The sequence below is a fragment of the Taudactylus pleione genome, unplaced genomic scaffold (assembly GCF_031769625.1).
Source record: "Taudactylus pleione unplaced genomic scaffold, aTauple2 ptg000464l, whole genome shotgun sequence".
Taxonomy (NCBI): Eukaryota; Metazoa; Chordata; class Amphibia; order Anura; family Myobatrachidae; genus Taudactylus; species Taudactylus pleione.
This window is the reverse complement of record NW_028284866.1, coordinates 2,039,228-2,057,500: the sequence shown is the minus strand read 5'-3', so window position 1 is coordinate 2,057,500 and position 18,273 is coordinate 2,039,228. Positions and strand designations below refer to the sequence as shown.

Below are 18,273 nucleotides of genomic sequence, written 5' to 3'. Positions count from 1 at the left end.
GCGTGGTCACACCAAATATTAATTTGATTTAGATTTCTCTTCTGTTCATTCACTTTGCAATTTGTAAATTGAAAAGAAAAACAAACTATGAAGCACTACCATTCTTGAAAGCATTTTTACTTTGCAGTATTTTTTCCACACCTGCCTAAAACTTTTGCACAGTACTAAAACACGCACATATATTTTTTATATATATATATATATATATATATATATATTACACATATACACACATTTATATACACACACACACACAATTTATGCAGGTTTAACACTTTCCTGTGAATGCTCTAATAGAAATCCTTAATGATTACAGAACACAAGTTGACGCGTCTGCAGAACAAATACAGTACATCAATATTGCAGTTACAGAACACAGATTAGGAGTATATTCAGGTCAGCTCTTGTAATTCAGCAATTCCAGGGGACCATACTTCTTTCCACAAAAACAGAGACCCAAAGATTAAATAATTTTCTGCAATAACTAGCAAGTAAAGTTTGTCTACATGACAGTAACATGAAGCATTCATGCAGTGCTTGCATGGTGTCATGTGCTGAACAAACGTCTAGTCTAAATTCCCATGGGCATCACACTATTTCCGTGACCAAAAGTGTTGATGTTGAGGAGCAGTCGGTACCTGTCTCAGGCCTAGAAGGAAAGGCATTTTGCAGTCTCATCCTCCACACCAGCGTTTCGTCTGACAAAACTCCGGCAGAAAGGCTTCCTCGTCTGCATTGGGCAGTCGTACTGCAGTCCTATTTAAACAAGGCCTTTATTGGCCGGGAATATTAAGTAAACAGGGTCCCGGGACACGACATGCACTAGCTGTACCCCTCCCTACCCTGACATATCTGAGACAGCTGCCAAGCTGGAAATGACATCACTTCAGAGTCCAAAACAGCTGCTTATTAACAGTTTCGGTGCTAAAATATAAATGATCGCGCAAACTTTGACTGTCATGAAATGTTAACCCGCCAGCAGACGAGAGCCTCATTGCCATCCACGTCAGCTGCAAGTAGAAAGGATACGGAGCTGCATGCTGAATCGCCCCTACATGCGTGTGCTCTGCTCCAGGGCATGTACTGTATGCAACACACAAGGATTGTCTTCAAAGACGACTTGTGTACAGCCCTGCATGAGCCCCAGTGTGGTTAAGGCCCCTGACCCACTGGCTTTGCAACAACATCAACAAAAGTGCAACCCACATATGAAAAGCAAAGTCAATGGGCCAGATTCAGGGCTGCACACAATGCCGATAAAGACGTAGCTGATCGATTTGGAAATCTCCAATTGGCACGTGTTACACAGAGTGCACGCACAAAGGTGCTCTTGCGATCGGGACAGACGGCATCAGAAGTGTAGTGGAAAACCGGTGGGCGTTCCTGGGCAGTGGCTAGTAGTGCACGTTCAGTTGGCACGATATGGGAGTGCTGCGGGCGCGTCAACGTTCACAGACAGGGAGGCTGTGGTCAGATGGGGAACCAGCACCTGCCATAGGGCTGGTGCAACTTTCAGTATTACACGGTGTTCGACGCTTGCAATGTTCGGCTGCATGAATGTGCGCAAGGATAGGCGTTTGTATGCCTAATGCGTCACTGTTCCAGTAACTTTACATGTTCCATTGCTACCCTTAACCCTCCCTCTAGTGCAGGGAAGGGCAATGAGCGGCCCCCCAGCTGCTGTAAAACTACACATCTCAGCATGCCCTGTCACAGTTTTGTCATTTGGTCATGCTGGAACTGTTGCAGGGCATGTTGGGATGAGTTGGAGGGCTGCTTATTGCGCACACCTGCTCTAGTGCCCAACTCACCCTCCGCCCCGGATCCTAACCCCAACATCCCTCCGAGCGTAACCCTAACCATCAGTATTCTGTGAATGTTGACTTCAGATATAGACATTCTGAGGATGTCCATCTGGTGCCTGCAAACATGATGAACCATGTCGACCTTCTAGTGTTGATATTATGTCAATATGTTAAATGTCGACCGGCTGACTGGATATCGCACTACACTATACTGGCAACAAATAATTTGAAGTTGAGGGCTTTGTACTAAGATTAAGGCCCGTATTCAATTTGGAGCGAAGTCAGTTGCCAGACTTTTCGCCGTTTTCTGCGCGAAAAAGTATAGCACGCGTCCCCGCATAGTCAATTTGGAATCGGCGAAAACGGGACCAGGCGAAACTGAAATCGGCGAAAAGTTCTACCAGTTTTGGGGAAATCAGCCTGACAGCCCTCCAAAAGATGCTCCGACATGTGGGATCACTATTGGTACCCCTGAATAGCCCTGCTGAAGGTATTTGCGGTATTTAAATGGTCTCAATAGGCGCTATTTAGCGTCTTCCAGCAAGTGGTGAAGAATAGCATTTTGCAACTTCTTTTTCAGAAAATAAGTATTCTCGTCACATTTGGGGTACATGAAAATGGGTGCAAGCATATTTTAAAATGTGTAAAGTCAAGAATTAAAAAGCGGCAAAAACGAACTTTGAGCAATCAAAAATACACCTCCCCCATACTTCCAGAACCCCCCAAAGGCTTTCGCTAGTTTATTAATTTGTACCCCCACTTCGATTTTTTTTCACCCATTTTTGTAAAAGTGTTTTTATGCGGTGTCCTTTGTGATTTTTTTTTGTGTTTGACGTAATTAGCGTCAGGGGGCGTGTCCAAACAGTGCAGGGTCATGCAACTTTGCTCCCCAAAACCCCAATTCTGCACTTTTTTCCACTGGGTGTTCATAGGCGAAACTTTTTTGCCTATTACATTGCGTTATCACGCCGGCGAAAAGACGCCGAAATTAAATAAGGGGATAAATGAAAATCAGCGAAAATTACGTCATCGACGAAAAAGTTTAGTTGAAAACGGCTTTTCGCTCCAAATTGAATACGGGCCTAAGGCTTAGTACAATTAGGGATGTATTACCCCACTGGAATGAGGACTGTTGTGTACTAGTTATTAGTATTCATTTACTATTAACCAGGATATTACACCCATTCAGGGTATGCAACATATCGCACCCACTATACATGGGTGCCTACTTTGGAAATCATCAGGAACCAGGGTTGGCTGGTTTAAACCAAATGGTTTTATTTATTTAAAAACAAAACAAAAACACCAAAAGAAAACACTTATTATGCTGCGACTACAGGCAAAGCGCCGTGACTTCTTAAAAAAAAAAAAAACTATTATAAAAGGCAATCCCCCTGGTATTATTCCACATTCTGGCCTTAATTTGAGTGAGATGAACCAATACAGTAAATTAAAAAAACAAAGAAATAGGGATGGTGGGAGGAGGAAATAGATCAGGGAGGTACTAAATCTGCCTAGCATCAGATAAGACTCCACAAACTCCTCCCCTAACAATTTTATAGGACAGGAAAAAACCACAATGAACATTCTCAATCTTAAAGGGTAAACAACTCTGAAACATTAAAGAGAAAATACACAGAAACTCTTCATGGTTTAATCTCCTTCATGTTTATTTCAATTCAAAACTATTGAGATGAGTGGAAGGAAGAAAGACTGGCTCTCTTTTGAGATAAAAAAAAAAAAAAAAAAAATTCATATTCCTTTGGATGGTTAATGTTAGAAATCATTAAATCATGGTTGATCAAGGTTTATAATATACATAGCAATGTTTCACATAATTAATATAATTACATTTTGTTTAATTAAAAAAAAAAAATAATTTTTGTAAAAAAACAAACACAAAAAAACCCACCAACAACAACGTTTTTTTCCCAACCCTGCCGGGAACATTATTATATATTTTATCTTGATCACCACATTTATGTGCCACGCCACAACACAAATGGATAACAAACTGGAAATTAGAGACAGCCACACTGAAAGGAGTGTCTATTATGTAAACAGAATATTGCAAGTCTATGTTTCTAAAGCAGATAGAGTCTATAATCAGCTCATTCAGGAAAGCGTGCAGTCACAATAACGATCTGCCCGTTTATTCTCAGCAAAGTATTTATAGAGAAAACATATTAAGTCCTGGGAATTCTGAAGTAAATATTTAACATGAAGGATAACATAAAAAATATACGTAATGTTAATTACTGACAAGAACCAAAACTCAGGGTGATGGGGCTTTCCTGGGAAAATAAAGTGGAATTGCTCATGTGAAATTAGGTGAAACACGGAATGATTACATTATTGGTGTAAAGGTATTTAGTAAGGTTTCATATGAAGTACACATGTATAATTCCATTGCAAACATAACCCTGCTTACAGTGACTCCATAGATAAAGAACCTGGAAGATGTTGGGTATCAGTGTTTACCAATGGTAAAAAAGTAAAAAACACCCAAATAAAATGAGAATGCAACTTTGGGCTGGACTTAAGGTGCGTATCCACTACGCGAACCAGGGAAGACCGTACGATTACAACATCGTAATCGTACAGTCGTTCCCCATCCCCTGCAGTGCCTACACTGAACGATTAGTTGTTCAGTGTAGGCACCCTCAGTCATCCCCAAACATGGTCAATCTGTCGTTATCGGCAGATTGACCAGCATGTTTAGCCAATGATTGATGCCGGAAACGGCCAGCAGGAGAGCGCATCGCTGGTAGTCTCCGACATTATTGTGCACGATTAATGGACGACTGAACGATAACAATGTCTATTGTTCAGTCGTCCATTAAGATCGCGTAGTGGATACGCACCTTTACTCATAAAGCAGAGATTCCCTGGGTTCTCCTGCTCTCCCTCTTAAGGTCTCATGCTCTACAACACTTTTTAATGCGAGCAAAAACACGTATCATGGACTTCTGTTTTTATGTAAAAAACGTAGGAAGGAGTGGGGTGGGGGAATGACGGAGTAGAATTGACAAAATTCTGATGATAATGAGCCCTAACCAGGGCATTCTTTTAACGAAGGTGCAGAGGGAATTTCAGGGCAACACTGAACTATTTCATTTAGTTTGTTGAAAATGCCAAAAACTACAGGCGTCCTCATACATCTATAGTGTTCACTCTAGGTCCGGCAGCAGGAGATAGGGCACTTCAGTGCGCGCCAAAGGGGGGCGTGGACAAATAAAAGGGGGCATGTCTTTATGACGCGTTCCCTTCTCGTCACTCCTGGGGGCGTGCCCGGCACTTATGGACATGCCAGGCGGCCCCAGAAGCGATGCGGTCACCGCTGTGCCGAAGTTTTGACCACCTGCGGGAGGGACACTGCTACCCACGGGTGGAGACAGAATCCACAGGCTGTCTCAGCGGGGCGCTGGAGGGCAGGGTGCTTTCTGCCCTTCAGAAACAGGGCAGGGCGCAGCACCCCACTGAAACAGCCTAGCGGGAACGCTACATCTAGCCTCCTTGCGCGTTAAACAGTCCTCCTAATCGCGCCATGCCGTGGCGTGACTCGGTAGAGCTGAGCGTTTTTGTGCAACTTTTTACCTTCAAATGAGTCTTATTCACACAGTGATGTGAATAACTAGCACAAGCAGCTTCTGCTGAGTAAAACATGCGGCATGCCTATATTCTATGTGCATCTGTGGATGTATCTGCATGCAAAACAGCCGCTGACACTGTAGGGTAGCATTTCACATGCAGATACACACAGAACATAGGCATGCTGCATATCATTTTAATCAGCAGAAGCTTCTTGTGCTAGCTAGTCGCATCACTGTGTGAATAATATGCATTTGAAGGTAAAAAAAAAAAAGGAGGTTGCACGAAACGCTCAGCGCTACAGAGGCACACGGAGCTCCCGCGTTGTGTGGAGCGACTTGTAGCGCATGGAGGATAGATGTGTGTGGATAGATCTGTACTGTAGTCACAGACTTGTCAGTTGAAAGGATACATAAAGATTAAAGCAAACTGTGAAATTGGTGTATATACAAATAATTCACCAATTCAAATGCACGTATTTATTTATTTTTTTAAGAAAACATTAGGACTTGTTAACGATCAACGAACCACATGAATAAAATCATTAAGGTTTGGTTAATATGTTATATTTACACTTTTTTCCCCATCAAATCACCAACTGCAAAAGATTATGAAGTCTAATGTTGGGTACACACCTGACAGAAAAATGATCCAGAGAACATCCGATATAGAGCGTAGACTACACAGTTCTCGTTCAGTTCAAAATGATCGCGTGTTCTTAAAATCTGCACGCCGATATCTTGTGTTCGTACACATTGTCATATACAGATGTATCCTCATACTATTTGCTGCAGTCGCGCCAAACAACCCCTCGACGCGCCAGGTCCCGTGCGACTCAGATGCAAAAAAGACGCTAGGTTGCAAGCAATTTCACCCAAAATCGCGTCTCAGTTGCATTGTGATGTGACTAAGATGCACCTCGAGACTGCAAAGATTAATCTGCTAGGAGACACTTGTATATCGGTGTGCGAGTCGGAATCTGTATACAAAGTGCTACAATGCAGCGACCGCGGCTTCTATCCATGCCAAGTTCTGCTTCATTTCCGGGCTCAGTCGCAAACAGATGTACAAGTGTCGCATTTCACATTAAATCAGTAGTCTAGTGCATTGCATTGGGACGGAGACGCAATTTCAGGCAAAAGATGCGTGGCGCTAGCTGAGTCACACGGGACCTGGCAGCTCACTTGCGCCAGGCGTCTCTCACGCCTCATGGCGTATTGAGGCTCGGTGTATGGAGGACATCTATAAATTTTGTTTTCATGGTGGCAAATGCAATTGTTTGTACAAATGAAGCTCCCTTCTAAAACTGCACAGGAAGTAATAAAACTGCTTACGCGACAAGCCCCGGGGTTGCACTTATTGCGGATTTCTGTTTGCACCCTCCTGAGGTGTGAGCAGAAATCCACATAAAAGTAGGGCTTCTAGGCTGGTCGCAAGTGTTGGACGTACCGCATCTGCAGCAGGCCTGGTATTCAGCACAGGAAGAGCTACTTAGTGCTCGATTGGGTCCAGACCGGATGATAGAGAGGCCATGATATATGGATAACTGTGTAATGTTCGACAAACTATTGGACAACCAAACCTCCTCTATGGATGGGGGCATTGTCATCCTAAAGACCCCCTCCTGTCAGGAAATACATTTTATAACCTGGGGAGGAGATTATCACTTACTCAGCACCATTAAGTAGTCGTTGCAATCGGTAGTAAAATCAGGCCCATGGTCAGCCACAATTCTCAGGTAGACTGCGGCATTTTAAACATGATTAGTCTTAATGGGCCTAATGTGTTCCTTGCACAGATAAACCACCTCCGCTGTCCTGAATTGTCAAAATTAAGGATGGATTCATATTGTTTACACCAATTCCTGACCCAATAATCTGCATGTTGCTGCCGAAATTGAGATTTGTCAGACCAGGTAAGGTTTTCCCAGTCTTCAACAGTCCAGAAGCCTGTGCCCAGCGTAGCCTCGGTTTCCATTCTTGGCAAACCATGGTGGAACCTGTGTGGTCTTCTGCTGCTGTAGCCCATCTACTTCATAGAAAAACAAGCTGTGCACTTAGAGATGCTCTTCAGCGTACCACCGTTATAACACATGGATATTTCATCTACTGTGAGCTCGAACCAGTCTTGCCATCCCTCCTCTGACCTCTCTCATTAACAAGGCTCTTTCACCCACAAAACTGCTGCTCACTGTAGGTTTTTGATTTGCAAATCAAACTCTAGTGACTGTTGTCCATGTACAGTGCATTCGGAAAGTATTCACAACGCTTCGCTTTTTCCACAATTTTGTTATGTTACAGCCTTATTCCAAAATGGAATAAATTCATTTTTGTCCTCAAAATTCTACACACAATGACCCATAATGACAATGTGTAAAAAGTTATTTTGAGATTTTTGCAAATTTAATTAAAAAAAAACAAAAAAAAATGAAAAAGATGCATACACACACACACACACACACACACGATTGAGTTAATGAACGATTTTAGTAAACGATTTTCTACCTTGAAAAATTGAACTAAAATCGTTTACTAAAGTTTTTCATTTACTATGTTCATTTAAATGTAATGAACGATTTTTATTAACTACAAACCATTTTTGCATATTAACTTAATGAAAATCGTTGAGTTGACAAGTCTGACTGAACTACAAACGTGAACGCGCATGAACAATAATCGGTCATTGTTTGACTCAGAAAGTGAACGATTTTGTTAAACGATAATCGTTCAAAAAATCGTTGTGTGTGTATGCACCTTAAGAAATCACATGTACATAAGTATTCACAGCCTTTGCCATGAAGCTCAAAATTGAGTTCAGGTGCATCCGGTTTCTACTGATTATCCTTGAGATGTTTCTACAGCTTAATTGGAGTCCACCTGTGGTAAAATCAGTTGTTAGGACATGATTTTAAAAAGGCACATGGTGCATTCACACGTAAATGATTGGTTGGAATGAAAATCTGGTAACGTATGGGAGTAACTGATGATCAGCAATTTGCTCCTAAATGCCAGAAAACAGATGAACAAGGTCGTTCAGAAAAGTTTGAACAAATTGTTTAGATCAAACATTTAACAAACAATAGTTTTTGTCCATTTTCTGGCGTTTGGGAGCAAATTGCTGATTGTCATTCCAATCAACCAACTAGTTGGACAGAAAATCTTTACTTGTGTACACAGCCATACACCTGTCTATATAAAAGGTCCCACACTTGACAGTGCATGTCAGAGCACAAACCAAGCATGAAGTCCAAGGAATTGTCTGTAGACCTCCGAGACAAGATTGTCTCGAGGCACAAATCTGGGGAAGGGTACAGAAAAATATCTGCTGCTTTGAAGGTCCCAATGAGCACAGTGGCCTCCATCATCCATAAATGGAAGACGTTCGGAACCACCAGCACTCTTCCTAGGGTTGGTCGGCCGTCTAAACTGAGCGATCGGGGAAGAAGAACCCTAGTCAGGGAGGTGACCAAGAACCCGATGGTCACTCTGTCAGAGCTACAGCATTCCTCTGTGGAGACTGGAGAACCTTCCAGAAGGACAACTATCTCTGCAGCAATCCACCAATCAGGCCTGTATGGTAGAGTGGCCAGATGGAAGCCACTCCTTAGTAAAAAGCACATGGGAGCCAGCCTAAAGTTTGCCAAAATGCACCTGAAGGACTCTCAAACCATGAGACAAAATTCTCTGGTCTGATGAGACAAAGATTGAACTCTTTGGCATGAATGCCAAGCATTATGTTTGGAGGAAACCAGGCACTGCTCATCACCAAGCCAATACCATCCCTACAGTGAAGCATGGTGGTGGCAACATCATGCTGTGGGGAGGTTTTCAGTGGCAGGAACTGGTTAAACTAGTCAGGATAGAGGGAAAGATGAATGCAGCAATGTACAGCGGCATCCTCGATGAAAACCTGCTCCAGAGCGCTCATGACCTCAGACTGGGGCAACTGTTCATCTTTCAGCAGGACAATGACCCTAAGCACACTGCCAAGATATCAAAGGAGTGGCTTCAGGACAACTCTGTGAATGTCCTTGAGTGGCCCAGCCAGAGCCCACACTTGAATCCGACTGAACATCTCTGGAGAGATCTGAAAATGGCTGTGCACTGACGCTTCCCATCCAACCTGATGGAGCTTGAGGAGGTGCTGTAAAGAGGAATGGGCAAAACTGCCCAAAAGATAGGTGTGCCAAGCTTGTGGCATCATATTCAAAAAGACTTGATGCACCTTTGGCAGCAATTACAGCCTCAAAAGTATTGAGCAAAGGCTGTGAATACTAATGTACATGCGATTTCTTAGTTGTTTTTTGTTTTAATAAATTAGCAAAAAAAAAAAATCTAAAAAAAAAAAACAAAAAAAAGTTTACACGTTGTCATTATGGGGTGTAGAATTTTGAGGACAAATATTAATTTATTCCATTTTGGAATAAGGCTGTAACATATCAAAATGTGGAAAAAGTGAAGAGCTGTGACTACTTTCCGGATGCACTGTGTATCTCGGGGGGTGGGGATCAGCAGTTTTTAAGATGCTCTGACTGGCACCAATAATAGTTTCATGAGCAAAGTCACTTACTTTCCCATTCTGGTGTTTGGTCTGAGCAATAACTGAGCCTCTGATATATGCATAATCAAAACAAAATGCACCTAAACACACACCATTGACACGAATAGATAAATTTATTTATTTTAAATTACATTTATTTATTTTCCTCCTGGAACATTTCAAATGCAAAAACTGTAGCAACTTATATTTTTTCTAAAATTAACTTAAGGCTGGGAGAGTGTGGATTGCCATTTAATTGTGTGCGTGATATTTATTTTAAAGACCAAGGGGTCTATTTACTAAGCCTTATTTGGAGATGATCTCCGCTCACTTTAAGTACCAACCAACCAGCTCCTAACTGTCCTGTTTCAAACACAGCCTCTTACATGGCAGTTAGGAGTTGATTGGCTGGTACTTTGTCTCCGTTCACTTTATCAATACCCAAGGCTTAGCAAATAGACCCCCAAATGATGGCGCTTGGGCACGATTGTTTTTTGCTTTGCTATGCGTAGACATAAGCAGTTATTCTAAATGTAATCATTTCGCATTAAATGTAAAATGCAGCTAACAAAGTTGTATTTGGAATCTTTAGGCTCTAACTATGGAGGCAGTCATTCACCATCAGTGCTATCCCAGTGCTCTACTTTAAATTAAAAACGTATATGAAAGTAAATAAAACAATTGTCAAAGTGCTGCTAGCACAATTAAGAGACACTCTGGTGTTCTGCAACAAATATATCAATAAATAGGTCTGCATGCTGATGGCATGGGAGGTTGGAACTGAACATATGAAGTTTTGATGTAACACTTTTTACATTATGATAGATTTCTGGAATGCCAGTCTGCCACATGCAAGTACATCGCAAGGCTGCCTACATGCCCATCCCTGTTTCACAATTTGCATACCATTACTCTTTACTGTCTGAGCCATTAGCTGCCGTGGGTCCTTTCTCCCCCTCCCCCCAGTTTCCTCTTCCTGGCTTATATGGGATACAGTATAGCTGAAATCAAGAGTGAAATTGTGCCTTTATGTAAATCTGACATATTGGTGTATATAATGATGTTCCTCTATCAGAGGATTTATTTTTTTCCTTATTTATTACAGTATATAATGCTTTGGCTTTTCAAAGATGTCTTTGTATCATTAACCGCAGTTAAAATAGTATTTTGTTTTCTTGGTATTCTTGGCAAAGCTGCTCTCTGGTGTAAGGATTTGTAATCCTAGTTATAAGGGGTCACATACACAGACTACCAGTTTCAAGGTATGAAATGCCTTCTGATAGTGCAGCAGTAATGTAACAAAATAAAAGACGTGTCCGCCATCACCTAGCCACAATACGCCAGGAGACGCCTGGGGCCAAATGTAATAGGGTGAGAGTTTAGCAGGGATTTCTCACACTTTTTAAACTCGCCTCTGAATCAGGGCCGGTCTTTTTTTTTTATTTTTAGAATGGCCTCCTGGCCACTCGCATAGCTGTGGGTGACCACCCACAGCTATAGCGAGCGGCCAGGAAGATGGTCAAGACCATCGGGCTACGACGAGACCCTTATGGTAGGGTCTCGTTGCCGCAAGCCCCAGAGAGATTTTGGCTCTAACAGAGCCGGAATCTCTCCACTGACATCACTTGTGATGTCAGTGGGGCCGGCCCCAAATGGTAGGCGTTCACATGGGAACGCCTCCATTTGGGTAGCCACCCCCCCGGCCCGCCCACCAAAGGGGGCGTGCTGTCACTCAACAATCGACAGCATGCCCCCTTTGGTACGAGACCCGGAGCGACGGTTTGCCCGTCGCTATCTGGGTCTCGCGCATGCGCACGATGGAGCCGGCTCCGTCGTGCGCATGTGCTCTGGGCCACCATCGACCCGGTTGCGAGCGCTCAGCGCTTGCGACCGGGTCTGAAAGGCCCTGAGAACACATGTTTTTTAGACTCAAAAAATTAAAACTCATCCAGATGTTTTCCCATTTTGAAGCTAGAACTCGACATATGTGACAGTTTACTGCTAAACTCCCACATGTTCTAAACACTCACCCTATTACATTTGGCCCTGGCATGAGTAAGCATAGCGTCTTCTTTGCTTGAACATGTGCCTCAGTCACAACAAAACCGCTTCTCCAGACTGCACTGATTAATATGATGTGCGACACTTGTATAGTGTTCACTCTAGCTCCGGCGGCAGGCAGGGCGCCGGAGCTAGAGAGGGCAACCATGTGCGCGCGCCCGGAAAGGGGGCGTGATCATGAAAAAGGGGCATGTCTATAAAACATCCCCTTTTCGTCATACTTGGGGGCGTGCCCGGCACTTACGGACACGCCGGGCAGCCCCCAAGCGCTGCACAAAGGGAGAATAGATGCCGGGTCACCGCACATTTTTCCACCCGCGGGATACTGCGTCCCGCGGGTGAAGACGGCACCCGCAGGCTGTGAGTGCAGGGCGCTTTTTGCCCTCCAGAAGGAGGGCAGGGCGCCGCGCCCCGCCAAAACAGCCTAGCGGGAACGCTACTTGTATATCTATGAGCCACCAAGTCTAATGGAGACTACACACTAGACGATAGGTCGGACCGACATATTGTCCACATCGGCCAGTGTGTACCCGACCATACGTGCTCCCACGGAGTCTGTTATTGCCTTGACAGATTGACCCTACATGCAACTCAATCTGTCAATGTGATGAACGACCCCATACTTGCGGTGGCAGCTGGTGAACGACACATCGTGTGGTCATTCACCAGATTATGCGGTTTCACACGAGCGCACAATATGTCGTCCATAGAATAGTTTGTCGGCTTGGTACACACATTCTCTAATGTGTGCCCAGCTTGAATCTGTAAAACTGAACTTGGCATGAAAAAAGTCAGCGGCATTGTAGCACTTCATGTACAGATTCAGACTCTGTCGCAGACAGTCATACAAGTGTTGATTATGAAATGAATCAGTGCAGTCTTGTGAAGCGGTTTTGGGCTACTTAGACACACATTGGAGAGAAAATGACACTCTGCACAGAACCTGGTGCGCAGACAAGGACCATTTGCTGCGGCAATAGTGTATGAGAACACATCTATATATTGCTGATTTTATATAACCAATGGACCCTGCAGAGGCCCAGAGTAGGAGTCCAATAAGCCGATTGGGAATGCTCTAGTCTAGCGTCTGCTGGAGTTCATCGGTTGCGCCATCTTGCACTGAGCCACAGTAACCAAAGCAGCATTTAGCTTTCCTCATCTGTCTAGAGGGAGTTAGATGATAAAAGCAGGTTGGTTGCTATGGTTTAGTACATATTTTGATACTATCTGCAGTGGTAATGACTGCTACTGGTACGCCCTGCCCTGTGAGTTCGTGAGCGAGCATGATATTGCACTCAGTACAAACTGGGTGGGCTGCATGGTATGTTGGTTATAACCCCCATCCTCCTCCTCTCCCCACATCACATCTGCAGAAAGTCACTGCATGTAATAGTAATGGGACTGCTAGCTGGCATATTGTAGCCCATTGGGGGAAGGGGAAGTTTTCCACTGTTGTAGTGTAAATAATGTGTTCTTGGCATTGTAACAGTTCTTGTGGAGATTTAGTATATGCCATTAGACATAGGTTAGCACAGTTTCTACTGCTGACTTTTCTGGGACAAATCCATCTTTGTATGCGTGTGATATCACCTGATTTATATTACACCAGTGTTCTCCCACTAACCTCAGACATACGTGCGTTGTAGTGGCCTGTACACATTTTTATGTGAATAATACAGTGAATGTTTGTTTCCCTCCCATAGGACTTGCACACATGTATGTAATAATTGCATAATCAATGCAGCCTTTATCCATAGAGAAACAATACTGTGGTATATAGAATAGAAGAATGAAGATAGGTTTTGAGTTTGCTTTTATTTTTTCAGTGATCAGCAGCTCCTGTAAATGTTCATCCAGTGCACGGACATTGCATAATGACATGCGTAATAGAAATAAGTGCGCTGTCGGAAATTGCTATAGGATACATAAAAGATCGATGGTAAAAGATTTTTTTATTTTTTATTTCAATACAATATCCAAAAAAATCCACAGACTATAAAATAAACAGAAACCAGCTATGGAATATCACCTCAGAGCAATATAATATATAAAGATATTATCCTAAATATAGCCTGCGGCCACAGGAGTTTAGCAGCATAAATATATATATTGCACAATATATCACGTCAAACTCCAGGGGGTATATTTTACAAAGGTTTGATTTTGTTTTCTGTTCAATTTTCTTAGGGTATTTACTAAAGCCCAAATCGAATAGCAATATATTTTTTTGAATTAAATTATTTTTTATTTTCTGAAAAACTTACATGTTTTCCCCATAGAAGAATATAGGATCCCTTAATTTACTAACATTCGATTTTAAAACAGAAAGTGAAACGAACTCAGAATCAAACTTCAAATCCCAAAATGAACATAACAGCTTCATGCTTTCAAATTGAGCATGAGCAGTTCTATTTGACACAGATGCATGTATACATCAGAGAGTTGCATGCATCTTCGTGCAAGATGCATTTTAATTATTATTATTTTTTTAAAAAGTCACATGGGGTCATCCCCCTCAAAGCACAACCAGCCCCGGACTTTTCACGGCCAGTCCTGGTTGTGTAAATACAGGAGAAAAAAAATACGTAGGGTTCCCCTGTACTTAGCGCAACCAGCACCAGAATCTGAGTCAGTCCTGGAATTACAGGGAGAAAGAAAAAAGCAGCGTAGGGTTCCCCTGTCATTTCCATAAACCAGCACTGGACGCTTTGTAGCAGGGGTGGCAATGCCACTGCCAGGGAAACCCTATAACAGGGTTCCCCGGCCAAAACATTACCCATGACCGCTAGTCAGCCCAGACCAGGAATCCCTGGGGAGTTGGGGACCCCCTAATAAAGGGCTCCCCCTCTCCAAGTCACCCCAGGCCTAGGCAGATAGCCCGGGGCTATCCCCGGCACACGTGGGCGGTGGGTGTCGGGTTGATAGCATAAAATTAGAAGTGTAAACATGGTCTTTACCAGTAGAACTGCAGGTTCCAGCAAGTCTCCCCCGCATGCTGGTCCTTGGAGAACCACAAGTACCAGAATGAAGGGCATTAAGGGCCCCTGGTACCTGTAAAGAAATGTTAAAAGACAGACAAGACACACCGTGACAGTATACGTTTAATACACACTCACACATACTCACCTACAATACCTGGACCAGTCCACTTCTCCATGTAGGCATCCTCGGTCTTCTGAAAATAAAAAAAACGAAAAATACCTACACACGAACTCCGTACCATCCTCGAAGGATGGTACCTCCCAAATGACGGGCTCAGAAGCAGCATTTCCCTTAGAAGTGCCGTGGCTGAGCGTTCATTGGCTGAGAGAAGACAGCCTCCGCCTCTCTCAGCCAATCAACGGCTTCCACCATTGAAATCAATGGTGAGAACCGCAGGCTAACCTTTAGTAACCCTACACTTTTTTTTCCCTTGTAATTCCAGAACCAGCCCAGAGCCTGGTGCTGGTTGCGCTAAGTACAGGGGAACCCTACACAATTTTTCCCCTATGTTTACACAACCAGGTCTGGCTATGCAAAGTCCGAGGCCGGTTGCGCTTTTAGGGAGGGAGGGGGGAACCACACTTCTTTTTTTTTCTTTACAAATTAACGCCTAACAAGCTTTTTACACCAAGATATATGAATGCATCTGTGTCAAATAGAACCACTCATGCTGAAAATGAAAGCATGGAGCAGGTTTATTCATTTGGGGAATTGAAGTTCGTTTTGGAGTGAAATTTGGTGTTCAAATACATGAACACGCGAAAATCGAACATCAAATCCCTTCTTAGAATGTAACAAGATCGAATTCAATTTGAAAATCGAATGCAAAATAGAATCTTAGTAAATTTGAGATTTGCTAAGGGATTTTGCTGTTCGACTTTGAGATTTGAGAGATTCATAAAAATTTCTCAAAATTAACTTTAGTAAATTTACCCCTAGGTGACATAATATTGGGACATACAACTAAAATAGAAGACTGCTATTCCCAAAAATATAGCAATATCTCTCTTTTTAAAAAAAAAAAAAAATAAGGGAGGAATAAATATAGTTTGAAACACTCAGTCTCAGAAAATGTTGAAGCATGAGTGTGTCTGCAGGAAGCACAGTTCTGTATAGAGCAGCCAAATGCAGTAGTGAGCAAAACAGCAGTTGCTGGTTAGAAGGTCAAGCTCTTGAGTTAAGGTGCCCATACACGGTGCGATATAGCAGCTTATACAGTGTGTGGGCATGATACCGGATAGTGCGCGCTCCCGTGGGGTCGTATATCGCTCCTCCAGGTCTTACTCCATGTTCAGTTGATCTGGGGATACGATGTACGATTCCATGTAGCGCTATGCAGAGGGGCGAAGGGGTGGGGACCTCCCAATATGTCGGCCACAGGTCGCGTCGCAAGGGGCATATTGCACAGTGTATGGGCGACTGAAGCCTCCTAAAACAATATCACAGTCCCCTTCCAGATATATGGGTATACCTATAGAAATGTTTATATAGTTTCTCACACCTCCTTGTTAGGACAGACCAGATAAAGGCTCCTTATGGCATGTGGTCGCACTGTGGACAATTGTGTATTCCAATGAGCCTCCAAATACTCCAGAGTGCTGCTGTAGGCCATGTATGAGCGCCTCCATGCCAGTGTGCACAGCGTTAGAATAGCTGGCACAGTTCCCTTGCACTGGAAGCAGCTATTGATATATGGCGCCACGGCTCCGGGCACCTGATCTCTTGTGTGGACGGTATAGGAAACTACCTGTGCGCTGTGTTGAGGTGACCAGACATTATGTCACCTCCCTGCAATAGTAACTAGCTGGCTCCACTGCTCCGTCACTCGTTCTCCGAAGCACCCTGTGCAAGGGGAGTCCTGTGCGGCTATGTCACTCCACTGCTGTTACCGCATGCGTCTCTGCTGGCATCCACGAACGTGCGTCACTGGGGGCAGGGTCACCTGATGCTGCACATGCAGGGCCCTCATACAGTACATACATAGCCTACAGCAGCAATCTGGAGTATTTGGCAGCTCATTGGAATTGGTTTCTATTGCAAAATATTTTTCCCACAGTTTCAGGCGCTGTTGTGAAAGTGCAGCAGTGGGTTTGCCATTATAAACATACACTAAATTTATACATTACATAATGGTTGGATTCTGTCACAGTTGCGCGGCCATTAATAGAGCTGGCTTCATAATGTGAAGAAGGGACACTATCCGGACACACTTATTCGCAGTATTGTTCATTGGTTTTGAATTTTTTTTTAGATCTTGTACAAAGTACCAATTTTAAAATGTGTTAATTGCTAGTGCCCAGATTTGCAAGGAAAAAAAATAAAAAAATAATGGGAGCACAGGATTTGAAATATTTTTATTAGGTCCTGCTTGGTGCTTCATAATGAGTAGCTGAGGATACTGGGAAACAAGTGATTTTTGTAGAATTTTTGGTTTTTCCGAGAGCCATGTATCGGCTTTAAGTTCGACTGTATCCTCTGTTTCTTGGCATGCTTAGCTTCCACCTCTGGATCATCAGGCCTGTACAATAGAAGTGCACCAACAATAGTTTTTCCTCCGTGAGATATCATGGAGTATGAGCCACGGAAGTGAATTTTAAATGTATTCATTTTAATTGCGATCGCAGCTGCGATTACACAAGCAGTCCCACTGCAAATATATGCTAATGAATGTTACCGCAATGCCGTCACAGCCTAACACAAGGACACCCACTTCCTTACACACATCCATAATACTTTGCAAATCTGCAAAACCATCGGAACACCGAGTACCATTGGAGCCTCACGCACACTTGCACAAGCTCTGACCTTACTCAGGAATTGCTAACCTCATCGCACGCAGTGAAAGGCCAAGCTGTATATGGCATCTCAATGGCTAATTTATGCATGCCGCGGTGTTCAAAAGCACTGGCACGCCTGCGTTTCGCCAACCCACCCCCCCGTCTCCACCTCCAGTCACCTTATCAATGACTCTGCGATGGGCCTGTGTAGTCACTGTGATCGCAGTGAAGCCTTCTCGCACTGCAATTCATAAGCAGTACGCAACAATCGCCAGTCCGCATGCATAATCACAGTTGCGATCGGTAATGAATCAGGCCCTCTACATACGAAACATCAGTGCAGCGCAATTTTTCGGCTGCGTCACAGGACTTGGTGGCAGGGGAACCTTAAAAAGTGTGGGGAGAACAAAGTGTGTGTGTGTAATAATATATATATATATATATATATATATATATATATATATATATATATATATATATATATATATATATATATATATATATATATATATATATAT

The 18,273-nt window shown here is 43.2% G+C and overlaps 1 protein-coding gene across 2 annotated transcripts in view; it reads right to left on the bottom strand.

The window, feature by feature from the left end:
• WBP1L (WW domain binding protein 1 like) overlaps nt 1-18,273 on the bottom strand; it is a 71,156-nt gene that overhangs the window by 32,390 nt on the left and 20,493 nt on the right. Inside the window, exon 1 of one of the 2 annotated variants that reach the window (XM_088448677.1) lies at nt 639-772. The exons of the other annotated variant lie outside the window; for it this stretch is intronic. Coding sequence (XP_088304803.1) covers nt 639-665 — 27 coding nt within the window. The 5' untranslated portion in view covers nt 666-772. Of the gene's footprint in view, nt 1-638; nt 773-18,273 lie in introns of those variants that run through there. 2 annotated transcript variants of the gene reach the window in all.